Source organism: Manacus vitellinus, unplaced genomic scaffold (genome assembly GCF_001715985.3).
Source record: "Manacus vitellinus isolate BGI_N305 unplaced genomic scaffold, ASM171598v3 scaffold_57_pilon, whole genome shotgun sequence".
Lineage (NCBI taxonomy): Eukaryota > Metazoa > Chordata > Aves > Passeriformes > Pipridae > Manacus > Manacus vitellinus.
This window is the reverse complement of record NW_021940666.1, coordinates 329,593-345,024: the sequence shown is the minus strand read 5'-3', so window position 1 is coordinate 345,024 and position 15,432 is coordinate 329,593. Positions and strand designations below refer to the sequence as shown.

At 41.8% G+C, this 15,432-nt stretch overlaps 1 protein-coding gene across 1 annotated transcript in view; it reads right to left on the bottom strand.

The window, feature by feature from the left end:
- Nucleotides 1-9,348: 9,348 nt before the first annotated feature.
- Nucleotides 9,349-15,432, bottom strand: part of WT1 (WT1 transcription factor) — a 31,703-nt gene continuing 25,619 nt past the window's right edge. Inside the window, exons 8-9 of the mRNA XM_029963266.1 lie at nucleotides 14,068-14,160; nucleotides 9,349-10,701 (exon numbers count right to left, since the gene is read on the bottom strand). Coding sequence (XP_029819126.1) covers nucleotides 10,580-10,701; nucleotides 14,068-14,160 — 215 coding nt within the window. The 3' untranslated portion in view covers nucleotides 9,349-10,579. The remainder of the gene's footprint in view (nucleotides 10,702-14,067; nucleotides 14,161-15,432) is intronic.

The window sequence follows — 15,432 nt, the reverse complement described above, 5'->3', positions numbered from 1 at the left end:
ATACCATATGCAATGAACAATCATCCTGATGTTTAGCTAAATGAAGTGTTCATAGAGCTGGAAATAAAGGTACATGTGATTCTGTCAGTGGACAATTACATTCTGCATCTTTAAAACACTCTTTGTCCACTGCTTGTTACCTAGTCTGTGACTGGTGCAGACTCTAAGTGAAGTGTAGAATGAAACCAAGTGTGGCTGAGAAATTTCTCAAAGAACAGTTTAGTCAGGCAGGTACTTATAAATGTATGTATACTGCAGTATAAATATTGGCTGGACTTAGCACTGGAATGTGGTGGAAAACTTCACGTCTCAATTAACCCAAGAGAGCCCCGGCCATTTCACAGACAACATTTCTGCAGCCCATCTCACACAAGGAGGCCTCAAACTCTGATTTCAATGGCACACTCATGCAGGCCAAAATTACAACCTCAAAAATACCTTCTGCAGAATCCCTGGAGTGCTTAATTCACATTCAGCTGCAGCACACAGGAGGGGAAGGTTCAGTCACTGCTGACTCAAAGGTAACACCTGCCGTGGGCAGCAGAGGTGGCTGAGCCCCTTGGGACTGCTCCTCACTGGGGCTTTGCTCAGCATTTGGGGGTTTGGGGCTGAGCCACGTTCACCTGCTGAAACTGGAATGTTTGAATTTGTATTCCCTGTGGCAGATTCTCCCCCCGGTGTCACACCCTATGTTCTTTGTCAAATCGCAGCTGAAGGGGCCCTTGCTCAAGGAACACAGCCCAAATTCTTCTGACAACCAGGCTGGATTAGGGGGATTCACTTCATGAATCAGACAGAACATGCCCTGCACCAGCCATTGGTTTTCCACGCTGCTCAGAAGCAGAATTTTGTAAGTGCTCTGAAATCCTACACTCACGGGTCACAGTCATTTCATTTTGCCCTTGCCTGTGGCTGATTGATGCAAATTAAATTTTATGCCAGTCAGCTCAAGCAATCTGTGCAGTGCACAGAAATCCTGAGTCTCCACTAGAAGGCAAAATTGTTTTCACCAGCCATTAACATTTTCAGAAAAGGTCAGAATTCTAAATGCGCTGATATAAAAGAGAAGGATTAAAAAATTAAATCACAATAATCTTTGATTTAAAATTATAACTGAAAAATACAGTTGTGTTACTTAAGAGGTGTTTGGTTTTTTTTAGTTTAGTATATGTCTTAATAAAAACATTTAAAATCTAAAACAACAGCCTGCCTTTAAAGATGAATCTCTGCGAAAAGAGCCAGGAATGTACTAAGTTATTTCCAGCAAATGGCCAAGTCAAACAACACAAATTGACCAAATTTCCCCTGGCTAAAAACAATGTTATATACTTCGTGATTATTCACTACATTGCTTCTGAAGTGACTTCAGATTTTTGGGCCAGTATTTCAACTGAGTCTGAAGATTGGCTCACCACTATATTCTAAAATTAAATACTCATTCCAGGCAGAGACAAGGAGAGGGTGTTAAAAAAAACCAACAAAACCAACAAAAAACCTGCCCAAGATTTCTCAATCACCTGAAATTTTATTCTACTTAAGTAATTTGCAAGTCTTACCATGTTAAATGCAGAAACACATATCAGAGATACTGGAATCCAGCTGAACTATAAAACATCCAGAATATAATCCCAATACATAGATCTTCCCGTAGTCTTGCTATCGATCTGACAGAATATCCTGTAACTGTATACTCATGTGGAATAACTAGGACACTAAATTTGGAATAATCAGTGAGTTTTGAATCTCAAGTCAGCAATTTTTTTCTCAGTTAAAAGTCTTACACATATTAACTTCACGGACATGGGGCATTTCTAAGTAGGGCGTCTGAGACTGCGGTTTCAGCAGAGGCTCATACTGTTAGAAGTGTATTACACTATATTACATTTATTAACAAGGGAAAAGAATGTTTTAACTGGCTGGTCTCAAAATTCATGGTTAACTGTGAAATTGAGAGTCTCTGGCATTTTTTGGTTCCCTGTAGTACCCGGCTTCAATAAATACTCCAGCGCTATTAGTAATTTACGTTGCACAAGTGTCTATTAAGCAAAACGTTTCAAGATGTAAACCCTTAAAAAGAGCAGTATATGATTTGCTGAGGCTATCCCTCAAAAATTGATTTGGGCCACACAACTTTTCACGTGATTTTGGCTATCCAGTCCATACAAAACTTTTTGTAATCTAATTACATGAAACAAAATAGCACATCAAAGGAAGGAAGGTGAAGTCTAGAGGCTCTTCGCCACGAAAAATTCTCTTTCTTTTTTTCTTTGACATTATTTAATGAAGAATTTTAGTTCTCTCTGAAATGTTCAAGAAAATATTTGTTCTCTAAGCAAATGTCACCTGTGTATCTGTGAGGTTTTAAATGGCTCTATAGCAGGTATCGCTGAATAGCCAAATAACATTACCAAGCTATCAGCTGCTTCATGTTTGTCACTGTGCATCTGGAATCTTCTGCTGTTAGCTGGCTGCCTTTAATTTAGACCAAGCTCACAGTAAAACATTTGGCTGGAGGATCAGTGGTTGTTGTGAAGGGAGCCTGGGGACTTTGGTTCAGCTTCTAGTGGCTGCATTCTCCACATGCACAGCCACCAAGCACAAAAGCTTGGGGGGGCAGGAAAACAACCTGTTACCTCCCCACAGAGTCTAGGACTCTCCAATTGGACTTGAAGTGCAGTGGTACAGGCCTGAAGTGAAAAATACCCTGTTATTGCCTACTCTCTGTGTTGTGTAGCTAAAAGCAAGGCTCTGTCACTTGGGGCAGGAATATTTCCCCATCAGTGCACTCGCTCATTTCTTGCCTTTAATAGTTAATGATTTGTTAAGGAGACAATGGAAATTTCTTCAGTGTTTGATTCAGCCTTAGAAAAAAAGGGAAGTTCTGAAAGGCTCAACTATTAGACCTGTGTGAGGTAGATGAGAACTAAAGGGTTAAAAAAACTAATCGTGGGCAGCCATCAAGCAGCACAGAGTAGCAAACATACTGGACACAAACAGGTGATAAAAGGCGATAAGAGAGATGACAAAATTAAGAAAATAAAGAACACTGTTATAAAGATTTATAGATCAGCTAAAGCAGAGCAAAATAAATGATAACAAACACTGATAAAAAAGAAATGGGGCATCAGCCATATAAACACACAGGAAACTTCAATGCTTCTGTATAGTACTATGACACTGCTTTGTTTACACCAGCATTGACCTTTTGCTCCCAAAGAAGTTTATTAACCATCTTGGTCTTCCTTTGTGTTGCTTTACTCATCAAGAGAAAGTTGTACAGGGTTGATTCTGATGAATGGCTTTTTCAGAAAGTCAAGTTATCCTTGACTAGATGCAGATGGCCTAGTAAAAAATGAATGCTGCCAGCAGACATTGTCTTTATCAGTAGTAAAAGTTCAGCAGGGACTAGACTTCCTCATCTCTGGCCAGAGAAACCCAGCCTTCTGTTTCAGCACCATATCACATATTGTCCTAATGAATTCTTGTAACACACTGCAGCCCAGATAAATATGCTTATATTAATGTTTTTTGGCAGTCTGGGGCATGGTACAGAATTGACACAAGTGTTTGGATTCTGCCTGCAGCAGACACTAGGAATTTATACAGCTTAGAAATATTGGACTGCTGTTAGGTTGTTTGTCCCGTGCGATGACCTTCAGTGTTGCAAACTGCAGCTCACCCTCCCCAGACTGCATTCACAAAAGGGAAGCCTGGAGCAAGGCACACAGAAATCCTGCAGCTCAGGGCTGGTGAGGAAGCAGCTCACTCACTAAAGCATTTCATCCATTCCACAACAGCACCAAAACTAATTTGAGGTTTGTATTCCAGATGGACCAGTGGATTTCCACCAGGGCAGTATCCACTGCAGGCAATTCAGATCCTGCTGCCACGTGACCTTTCCTTTCTTTGACTCTCGATTAATTCTCCCTTCTAATAACAGAAGCACACCTCTCCACCCTTCCGAGGTAACCAGCAGTGAGTGGTTCACAGCACACCACTGCAGAGCATGGAGCACCATCCCAGGCAGCCTCAAGGACAGCAGAGGCTTTGGCCTTTGAAGAACACCCCAGGCAACCAGATTTTTGAAACTCTCTCATTCTCAGTAGCTACCCAGATTCACTGGGATAAATGCTGTAATTATAATAGCAGCACAACACCATACTCGGGCTCCGAGCTACAGTTTGAGCTGTATTGCATGATAGTTTTCAGCTCTGCCGGCTGCTTTGCAAGGCCTGTAACTTTCTGTCGCAAGCTGGGAAACTCCTCCAGCTCCAGCGGATGGATTGGCTGCATCCCGCTCCCTGAAAGGCAGCTGTCCCAGCAGAGAGCAAACCCTCCTGGCCGGGCCGTCTAGTGGCTGAGAGCGAAATCACTCCCCTGCTCTAAACACAGGGCTTTGTTGGGCTGGAGTGACCGCCGTACAGCAGATAAAATCCTCCTTATTTGCCTTTACAATGGACCTTTACTGCACAGCTACACCGATAACTTAACCTCAAAACCTCAGCGATACAGTTAAAAATGTCAGAGACCTTCCTGGGAGGAAACATTAAGCAGATGTGATTGCTGTACGAGTAGAGCACATGCATGAGGACACACCATTTCCCAAGAAACTCTGGGGCAGGATTTTTTCCGGTCAGCGAGGTTACTTTTTTTCTTGTGGTTACGTTTTTCAACATTTCATTCAAATGAATGGGAGTTCTGGGGCATGACTCAGATGAGAATGAGCCATAAAAAGAAACAGCCTGAGAACAAATACAGCTGTATTTCTCTCCTGCACCTCCATACTAAGGTGTCTCAGTGCCCTGTGTTTTCTTTTAGCTCCTTTGCACTAAAAGGGCTTTTATGATGCTGGGAAGGACAAATAGTTTTATATTAGAATTATCTAGTCATTCAAGCCAGGATGATCAGCCAGGACTTTCTGTTACTGCTCAGCCTATTTTTGCAGATCAGGATCTTTGTTTTGCCAGAGTTCATCAGAACATAACTAGTCTGTTTATCGTTAAAAAAAAGTGATGCAGCTAAATTATATTTATACCTGTGGGATGGGTGTCTAGTCATCAGGAATAGAAAAGTCCCGCCTGGGACTATAGTCTGTCATACAAGATTTTCTGTGCCTTTCAACACTTGTCTTTTAAAGCCTTATCTGTGGCTTGCAACCTCTTCAGGGCAGAGTCTTCCTGCTACTCAGTGCTCCTACAGCACCTAGCACAAGACCTGTCCACGTTATGTCTGTCTTCTAGGACAATACCATCTTTCAGACCACCTTCACAGCTCAGAGCCCTTGAGCTGTCAGAGCTAACACTTCTGGCAGCAGAAGCTGGCATTTGTGTTTGGATTGCAACCTATACAGTAAACTGCACTTATTTGAAGCTCTGTCTTACTTCTGCTGGCTATGCTGGTCCTGGTTCGCTCACCACTACCACTTAACAACTTCACTGTGCTGGTGGAACCACACCTGCTTGTCAGAGCACAGATGGCCAAGCTGAACACTTCAAGCCAGGCTTCATCATGCTGCTGTGTGAGGCCAAGGAAGTTCTGCCAGTTTATTTTATGGGAACAGACCCTGGCTGTGCTGACAACAAGAAAATATGCAAAGCTTCCTACGAGCAAAGAAAAATATAACGTCTGCACATTTTCACTATGCCTCATTTGTATCATATTTTAGTCACTCCTGTTCTTTCCTGTATTACAAGTAGTCTTTAATTAAAAATTGAAAGAAAAAAAGGGGGGATTCTTTCTGTTTTTTTTTTCTTTTGGCATCTTTCTACGCTTTGCACTGGCAACTTGCAAGCAGGCAAGCTTCTTGGGTAGGATTTCTCCAAAAATCTGCTTTTTAGCAAGTTTGTCAGGGCATCTCCCTAGTGAAACCAAGGGCAGCACTTAGGAGCAGTGCACTGAGAGTACACCCACTGAGAGCACACCCATTGCTGTCTGCCAGGCTCATCTCCCTCTCAAACTGCTCTGGCAGTTTCCCTCCCTCACGGGTCTCTGCCGACAGCCCTGGTAAGTCCCCCTTGAATGGCAAGAGCTGCTCTGCATCTCTGCTGAGCACCTGGGGCTCTGAGCACTCTCTGAGGCTATTGGCCCACCACTGTCCTCTGGGCTTATCTCAACTCTACCCCCAGTTTTGTCACTGTATCCTTCAATCCCCTCTCTCCCCATAAAAGTGTCTAGCTGTCTCTTAAACTCACTTTACCATTTGCTTCTTTGACCTCACTTGGCAACTTATCCCTGTGTTTATTATTTGAGGTGGAATAGTTCTGGCTACATTCCTGGTTTTACTCTTAATTGTCTAATTTTTAGAATGGTGTCAGTGGGGTTGGGATTTGGGTTTGGGCTTTTTTTAACTCATCACTCTTGTGACCAGGTCTTCTGTTTCACTAGGCTCCTTTGTGTCATCAGGACTCCCAATAACTCAAAGAATCCTAATGACTCTTTTATTGGATCTTTCCAAATATTGCAGCTGGGCTTTCTTGTCCATTAGTGCCATTCTGAACTGCACACACTGCCTTTAATTACTTTTTGGTTAATTGGAAGGCAGGGAGGAGAATGAGGATTTTCCTCAAGCAAAGGAAAACTGAGTGATTCTCCCTGCCTGTATTTGCTCCAAGGGGAAGGTACAAAGATGGTAAGAGCAGGACTAAAGAGTAGAACTTTTTCATGTGTTCTGGTAGCATACTAGTGCCTGCTGGTGGCTTTTATGTACCCACCTCATGCTAAGAAGTAGATCTAGGACCTTCTTGGAGTCCTTCAATCCACTCCAGTATTTTTTGTTGGGCTTTTAGACAAGGTGCAGGGAGCAGCTTGCTTACCATGTTGCATTTGCTGTCAGGTCACACTGATGACAGAAACAGGCTGCACATGACAAAGTTTTCTCAGTGCCTGCCTGGGGAAAGGGAAGGAGGAAGAAACACTGGTTTAAGGCACCTACCTGCATCTTCAGGAACCATTCCCAGTTGCTGTAAGGTTTGTTGTTGGAGCAGTGAAATGAATCCTACTGATATCCTGAAACAGACAGGCCTGGTTGGAGTGGCTTCCAAAATGAGCAACTTCCTTAACCCACCTTGGAGGCAGAAGGAAAGAGCTACTTCTTTACAAATCCCTCCCTTTCCCTTACAGGAATCATCACCTGTCTGAAGGACGAATTGCCTTCAGGTGGGCTGCCTAATTGAAGCAAGACAACACTTTGGTACCTCCTTTTTGGCCACTACAATCCACACCCATGAAGACCATGACATGCACGAAAAGAAGATCATGTGGTTACAACCCAGGCATGTTACAACCCTCTCATGCTTTCCTAAAGCAGACAGACACTTTGCTGGATTCACCTACCTTAAAAACATTGGTCAACCCCTGAATCCCAGCTGACACCACAAGAGAGGGAAGAGATCACATCCCCTTTCCTACTTAAGATACCATACCTCATGGAGTGGCAAGCAAAAGTAGAAGTGTTATCTATATAATTAACACTGACCATTCTGGGGGGGGGGGGGCTGTGAAAGCCAGAGGACAGGAACAGTGTGCCAATACCAGTAATACATTAACCATCAGCCAAAATTACAGCAGTCACTATTTTCAGTCTAAGAACAGAGGGCAGGGGCATAAAAGATTTGCTCAATTAATCGTGGGATTGAAAATTTTCCAGAGAGCTGAGGATACTTGTAAGATATAATAGAGCACAGCCCCCACATCTTTCATAGGGAGGTCAAGCTCACAGAAACTCAGCCTGCTGAGCAGTCTCTGCTTGTCCCAAACTGAGGAATCGCATGCTGAAAGAGCTGCTTCTGAGAAATTCATGCAGTAAACCACTTCCATAAAGGTGCCTGATAGAATCCTGAAAACAGGGAAGGGAAAGGAAAGGAACAGATATAAAATGTCTCTCGTGACAAAGACTGTAAAATAACTAGGAATAAAAGTTTCAAAAATCTTGTAAACGTTTACCATTGTCCTCACCATTCTTGGCAGTTTGGGGGATGTAATGCTCATCAAACAGCAGAGTAGCAGTAAGTCTTTCACTGAAAAAGTGGCGACAGCAAAAGCAAAAGGACATGCTCTGTCACTCATCAACCCACGCTTCATTTTTTGCAGCCATCTACCATTATTATTTGGCATGTGATTCCCCAAGCAGCAAACCAAGGCTGTAGCTATTTACAGGTCACTGGAAGTCTGGCCTGTGCTGCAGTGGAGTTCTGGCTGTATTTCACAAAAGATGGTTTTATTTATGTTTGACTGATGCAGGCACAACTGGAGGCTGATTTTTCTTTTTTTGGCTTTCAGTGTAAACACTCGTGGCAGCTCTCTATTTTGGGTGCTGACTGAAAACCAGATTGTTTTGTAGTTGCAGGAGGCTGCTGGGTAAATCACAGGACATTGTTATTGCAGCTGAACTTTTCTTTCAAGAAAGCAGGAGGAGTTGCTTTATTTTTTAATTCTGTGGAGTTTTATGTACACCGCTCGCTCCAAATATTTGATGTTTGCCACACTTGTTATGAGTTTCTCCAGAGAGATGCGGTCTTTTGACAGCAAAAGATAAAGTTGACTGATACAAATGACTCACAGTACCCCGACAGTAATTAACAGTGATGCAATACCCATGCGAAAAAGAGGACTTGAAGAATTAACTGTTGAGTTTTCTTGACGATGCAGCTGCACTTTAAGAGAGAAAGCTCAACCCATCATAAAACTCCATTGTGTACATTAGAGAAAAAAGCTTGGCAAGATACATTAAAGATTTTTGCTAAAGAGATACAAATATTTTGCAAGGGCAGAGGGCACTGAGGCAGGCTGTACTTACTTCCAAAGAAAAGTAGGCAGTATGACAAAGAAACAGTAATATTTTTTTATCTTCATTTTCACACTTCATCATCTAAGAAGGACTGTCTTTTTCAACCTGCTGAACTGATTTAAGCCACCCCAACTCTAAATTAACTTTTACTTAAAAGTCAGTCTATGACATCCTAATCTAAGAAGTTATCTGTGCTTATGGTTTCAGCCCAGTTCTATAGAAGGCCAGTACTGCTATTTATAAATGGGATTTTACTGTTCTATAAAGTTCTTATACAAATCTCACAGGTCGAAAGAGAAGGAATAGTTGGGTAAGAAGACGAACGATTGAAGCAACTGCTTTATAGCACAATATGAAACTTGACACTGTTTTCTGCTGCCAGTATGATTCCCAAGTGAGATGGATAAATTGTGGTCAAGACCTGGACAGGTTAACTAGTGGTCATCAGTGCTGGTGGTACCTTTATATACAAAAAAAAAAAAAAAAAAAAAGGATACTATTGGACAGGGCATTTGAAATTTAATACCAGACATGAAACAAGACATCTGTTGGACTCTCATTTGTTTCTCTTTGAATGGGCTTTAATTGAAAGCTCAGTGAAAAATGCAGGTTACATTCTTAGTGTTATCCATAGTTTTTAACAGCAACAACATCAGAACAGTGATGCTTCTAATATTTATACACTTTCTAACTGGAGATGTCTAAGAGCAATACATTATCAGATATATATATATACACACAATTTCAAGCAATGAAAAGTAAATAATAAACCCCTCCTCCCAAAACCCTGAAATAATATATTTCCTTACACTAATAATGTCTTTTTCACATATACTTGACAAAGAGTCTTTTTAAGTTACTTATCTTAAGAGTAATCTGTTAATGGAGATCCTGGACCAGCCCCATTAAAAGTTCAGTTTTAAGTTTATACAGCTTGTGAGCCACATAACCAGTGTGGCTTTACATTGTAAACAAATCCCAAATGTCTACAATGATCAGAATTAGTTTTGTGTAAAGGAGATCTATGATAGAATAAATTTAAACAAATACATTAAAAAGAGAGAGAGAAAGGGAGAGAGTTAATTGACAAACAAAACAGTTTTGAGAGATCAATTATGTGATTATTTAAAAAACAAGTTAACTTAATGGTAAGATTCTTATTTTCTGTACAGAGAGGCTCTGGTTCATCCAGCTTTAGCTGCTCTAGAAAGACATCCTTTAAAAAAAGGTTTGATTTGTGAAATTCAAAAGCAGAGCTTCCAACTTTAAAAGCCTGCCCTTTGGCAGTACGAGTACAAAGTTTACCAAAAGTATCTCAGGTGACTGTTCTGTCTCATTTTCTGAGGATAGATGTACCAGCATTTGGAAACCTCAGCATGTGCACAGATGATGTAAGCACAGAACTAACCTTCAACAGGGAGGAATCACCCTATCCACTGCAGGACTTAAAAAGGTACAACAATTTGTACCTGGAAAAGTTCGAGTGAGGATAACACAAAAAAAAAATGGAGACAGACGTGAAGCTAAGAACAGCTTATGGTAATCTTGAAACTGAGGCAATCTTGCTTACTTTTTAACAAAACCACAGGTAAAAATCTCTTGAACTTATTGAGTAGGAACTTGTGTAACTCCAAATGGAAGACAAGGCTGAGCAGAATCCTACGGTTTAGTTAACTTGTGTCAAATGGGATGCGAAGACAGCTGCAGCTCTCTGACAGAGGTGATCGAAGATGGCTGACAAAGTTTGCAGTAGCTCATAATGTCCCATCTGGTTTATTCACTTGTTTGAACTGTCTAAAGGGCCAACTGCAGCTTAGTCATGTTCCTCTGGTGCATGTTGTGATGACGAACTAATTCATCAGACCTGGCAAATTTTTTTTGACAGCTGGGCCACCGGCAACTGAAAGGCTTTTCACCTGTTAACAAAACACCCTGTTATTAATTGAGCATACAGCTCGTCTGAGACACTGCTATTTTTGTTCTTTCTATGGGGTTGTGAGGAGCTGGGCAGAGCCCCTGTCAGGAGGGAAGGTACCCTGGGCTGTCCTGAGAGGGTGTGGGACTGCCCCAAATTCCCGCTCACGTCAGCGCTCAGTGCTTTCCTACATCTCCCTCAGCTGATGTTTAACAACAGCCTTTTCAGATGATGTAGAACACTTTGCAGTGGTTCATTCCTGAAGAGAGGCCCTTGCTGAACACCGTGTTGCCATGTCTATGCTACTCTTAGCTCTTGAATGAACTAGCTTAAAAGTCACTTTGGCACTCGCACAAGCTTCAGTCGCACCTCGGGCTGTGGTGCAGACATACTGTTAGTCACTGTGAAAACTGTCAGTGACTATTTAGAACTTGACCTCCAGTCAAGGAGAGTTTTTTCCACCTAATTCAATGAGTTTTGGCTGAAGTTCTTTGAAACTGGTGAGTGTAAGTGAATGTGGTAGAAGCCGCAGAGTTCAGCATGAAGTCTGCCGAGCCAGACTCGAAGTTTTCCTCTACTGTTTGAATAAAGTGGATTCGCATCCATAGGAGATGTTAAATGCTCAAAATAGTATTGTTCTAACATTTCCATGAGCATGGTGTACACTACAAATGTCTACGAGCAAAGCACATTCAAATTTAACAATAAATTCTATGACTTTCTAGCAGTTTAATCTGGTCTCTTGATTTTCTACAATGTTTAAGTGGAATTTCAGGCTGTGTTTCTGATGCCGCAGGAATGCTGATGGAATGCTTTCATTAGCTCAGAGCAGTGCCTGGTGACTCATGCTTCTTTCTTTCATTTTCTTTCTTTTCCCCTCAAAATAAATGCAATATTTTAAAGTAGATTCAGCTCCGGGGCTGGGCTCTTGCTGTCTACACACCTTGTGCTCTCCAATACACTCGAGACACACTGGGGTGGTACAAGCTCACCCAGACATCTTCTTATTTGCCTCACACTTTGTGCATTTCACAAACATCCACATTCAGGCAAAAGGGGATCTGGGATAATGGTATAAATGTGTATTTCTGTTTGTAAACTCCCATGAGCTATACTTTAGGCGAGGGGGAGGGGGTGCCTAAAATCTATTTTATCCACTTAACACACATGCTGGCAAAAGCAACAACTATCTCACATGAGCACACAAAACAGTACAGCACAAAATTGATCTGGTCAGAGCTGCTGTTTAAAATCACAGATTGTATAAACCGGTCTTTCTTCACCCAAGCAGCATTAGCAAAACCATCCTATGAACTGATGTGAGTTACCTATTGCTGGCCAGTTTTTCATGCACCAACACATTAAGAGGAGCACAGTTTTGCTGTTTCACAAGCAACCCTGATTTTCCTCTCACAACAGGGGAGCAGCAATCTCTATTAGTTCTGTGCTGGGCACAAATTATTTTGTACGGCTTCATGGGACAGATATCAGAAATCACATTTCCATTGCTAAACACGTATATGGATGTATAGAGCTTTCCTCTAATTCATTTTTTTTGCTTTCTACAGCAAAGATTGCTGTCACAGTAAAATTGCTTGTGGGGAATAAAAAACCCTGAATTTTTAGCTGAACAAATAATTTGGTAGTTGACTTAAAATTAGGCTGGAATTAGACGGAAGACGCCTGTGCTTTGCTTCATCAAGATTTAACATGGAGCAAGCTAACTTGAGCTCGGTGCTTTGTTGCAAAATTTAGGGGACACAAGAAAGTAAGAGGAATAAAGCTACAGGGCAAGATGGAAATGAAAAATCCCCACCCTCCACTCATGCTCATTGCCCTCAGGACATGTGTATTTTACAGTCAGAGGAGCATGACACATCCAAATGCTGACAGGAGCATCCCCACAGCAGCACCCAGCTGGGCTGCACAGAACCTGCAGGCAGCAACAGGGGCCCGGACCACATGGAGCAAGGAGGAACTAGAACAAGGAGATGAGGTTTACTAGGGAAAAGGAGAGCAAGTTCCTCACTTTAGCTAATCTGGGGTAAAAAAAAATCACTGGAGTCATGCACGTCCTGAGCTGGCAGATCAGTTAGCAATGAAATGTGATGGAGAATGTGGCTTATCCCGGCTTGGCTGGCACGTGACAAACCATGTCTCGCCACTTTGCCTCTCCCAGAACGTTACCTCTTGCTGGTTAAGAAAACATCTTTTCTTCATGCAAATGCACAGAGACCCAGGCCCTGCAGCTCAGCAGGGGACCGTGGGGAGAGCCCAGGAACACGGCTGTGCCCTTTGCCGTGTGCGGACTGCGAGTGTAGATAAGGCCATTACGTGAAGCATTTATTTGGCCAGTGCCACAGAAAATGCCATTGGTTCTCAGGTGAATCATTTCCTTTATTAAAATTTCTCTCTTTTATTTTTGAAAGTCTGAAATGTGTGTTTTTTATGGTCCGGAAGAGAAAAAAGAATTCTTAGCGGGGAGAAAAAGATTTTCAGGCTCCTTGTCCATCTGTACAGAGACTGAATTTAAAAGGTTAACACCAGCATAGAAAATCTAATAACATGCCAAAAGTGGTCAGTAAACAATTACTTGGTAAAAACACTGCATACATAGAGGAAGGAACAGAAAATGTCAGTTCACAGGAATAATCTTAAAACTTAAAACTAAAATAGAGGTTGCTGCAGTTGCTTCTTAATGGTGTTTACATTTATGTGAGGGCAGAGTAGACTAAAATGGCCTCCTTTTTTCCCTCCCCCTGTATTTATGTGAAATACTACGGTTTCTACAAAAAAGGCCCTTGAATATTTGAGTAAGCTTTTACTTTAGTGTCTGTCAGTGTGAGTTTGCAAAAGGCACTCCTTTTATCTTGTGGAGAGATTACAGTACAAGCAGCAACAGCAAGAGCTTTGCTGTGCTATCCTGCATTAGGCTCAACTGACACTTAGGAGAAGCATGAGTAGGCACGAATACTTTAGATTACAGACCTTTGGCTGAAGCTAGAATTAAAATTTCTATCTTGTAGGGTTTTTTCAGTAAAGGCAGTACATCAACTTGACATTTGTGGGCTGAGACCATGACGTTCACTTCATAATAGCTGACAAAATTTATTTTGCCATGCTGAAATTTCTTTAAACATGAAGGAAGAAAGCATAGTTTCCAAAATCACCTAAATCCCTTTGTGAAAAGTGACTATCATGCTTGGGGAATAGAGTCACACTGAAAAACCAGCACACTCTGAAATTCTTTCTGTTGTTTTGCATATTTAACTCCTGGTTAAGAGACTTTCTAAGCATGTAATATACAACAACATTGATTTAAAATTAAAAAATAATGAAATATAAATGTGAAGAAAAGTTTACGCACTTGTTTTACCTGTATGAGTCCTGGTATGAGTCTTCAGATGATCAGATCTGGAGAACTTTCTCTGACAGGTTTTACACTGGAAGGGCTTCACGCCTAAGAGACAAAAAAAAAAATAAATCTATTTTTATATCCCAACATCTTTTGGAGGGATGGGTGAAATCATATATTTCTGAAATTTCAAAAGCCTGGATTTTTTTGTTGCACTAGTTACTGTAACTGCTCCTCCCTGCTCTGTGCCTACACATTACAGAAAGTTAGTCATTAATCAGGCTACCACCCCTTTGTAACCTCATCTTACAGTGTCTGGGTCTGAAGCATCTGAACATCATAAATAAACACCCACTTACACTGCTGGACTAAGGAGGATCTGCAAATGCTGTTAATCCTGATCCTGTGGTTTGGCACTACTGGTATTGTGTATAAGCAAATATGCCATAAGAGGAATCAAGGTGCAGAAGTACATTTTTATATGCTCCCACTGGGTTTAACTTACTTCACATTTCTACTCTACACAGGTAGATACACAGGTCTTGGGCACTGCTTCACACAGGTGTGTTCTAGCATGCAGTTGCTAAAAATCTATAATGCCAATAAGAGTAATTTTACCACCAGCTTTCAGAGGCACTTCCTACATCTCTCGATAACACTGTTTAAGTGAGATAGAACATCTTGCATAGGTAGAAATCCACCTGTGAAGAACTACTACTCACTGAAGAGCAGTGAGTAAACCAATTGCCAGACCAATCCCTGAAATACAGGAGACCCAGACGCAATTTCTTGTTGTGACTCAGAGTACTCTGAAGCCCTTTCTCATGTTCCACGCAGCGCCCTCCTAGTTCCACCCCCAGCTAGAGGGCTGGAGCCATCACCATCTCCTCTTTTGTGACTTTGAGAAGGGCAGCTGCCTTCCCTGTCAATGGAAGACCCCCAAGAACTCCTGAAACACTGAACTGGGCTGTCTCATTGGTTTCCAGAGAGAGGTGTACGTGCAAAAGAGAACATACTGAAGTTGAACTGAAGTCACAAGTAGTTTTGGTTGTCTTGGAACATTTCCCCCATTAAATGATTCACCGAGAAAGAGTCTAGCCAGGATCTGGACCCATTGATGGCTGCTGCTGCCCTTCTGCTGGATGTGAACTGCCATGCACTTTCCAGGCTATTTTTGCAACTCAACCAGACAGGTCTTTGATGGTTCTCTCCTTGCTGCTCCTAGAGTCCTTCTGTAGTTGGTAGAATTCAACAGAGGCTTCAGGCTAAGCCTGAGTGGTTTGCTGAATTAGGACCTTAAGCATTATAGCTTAAGGTGTGACTTTTCTTTCTCTACTTCTGCTTTCCACATCTAAGCACACAGCAATACCACAAGCC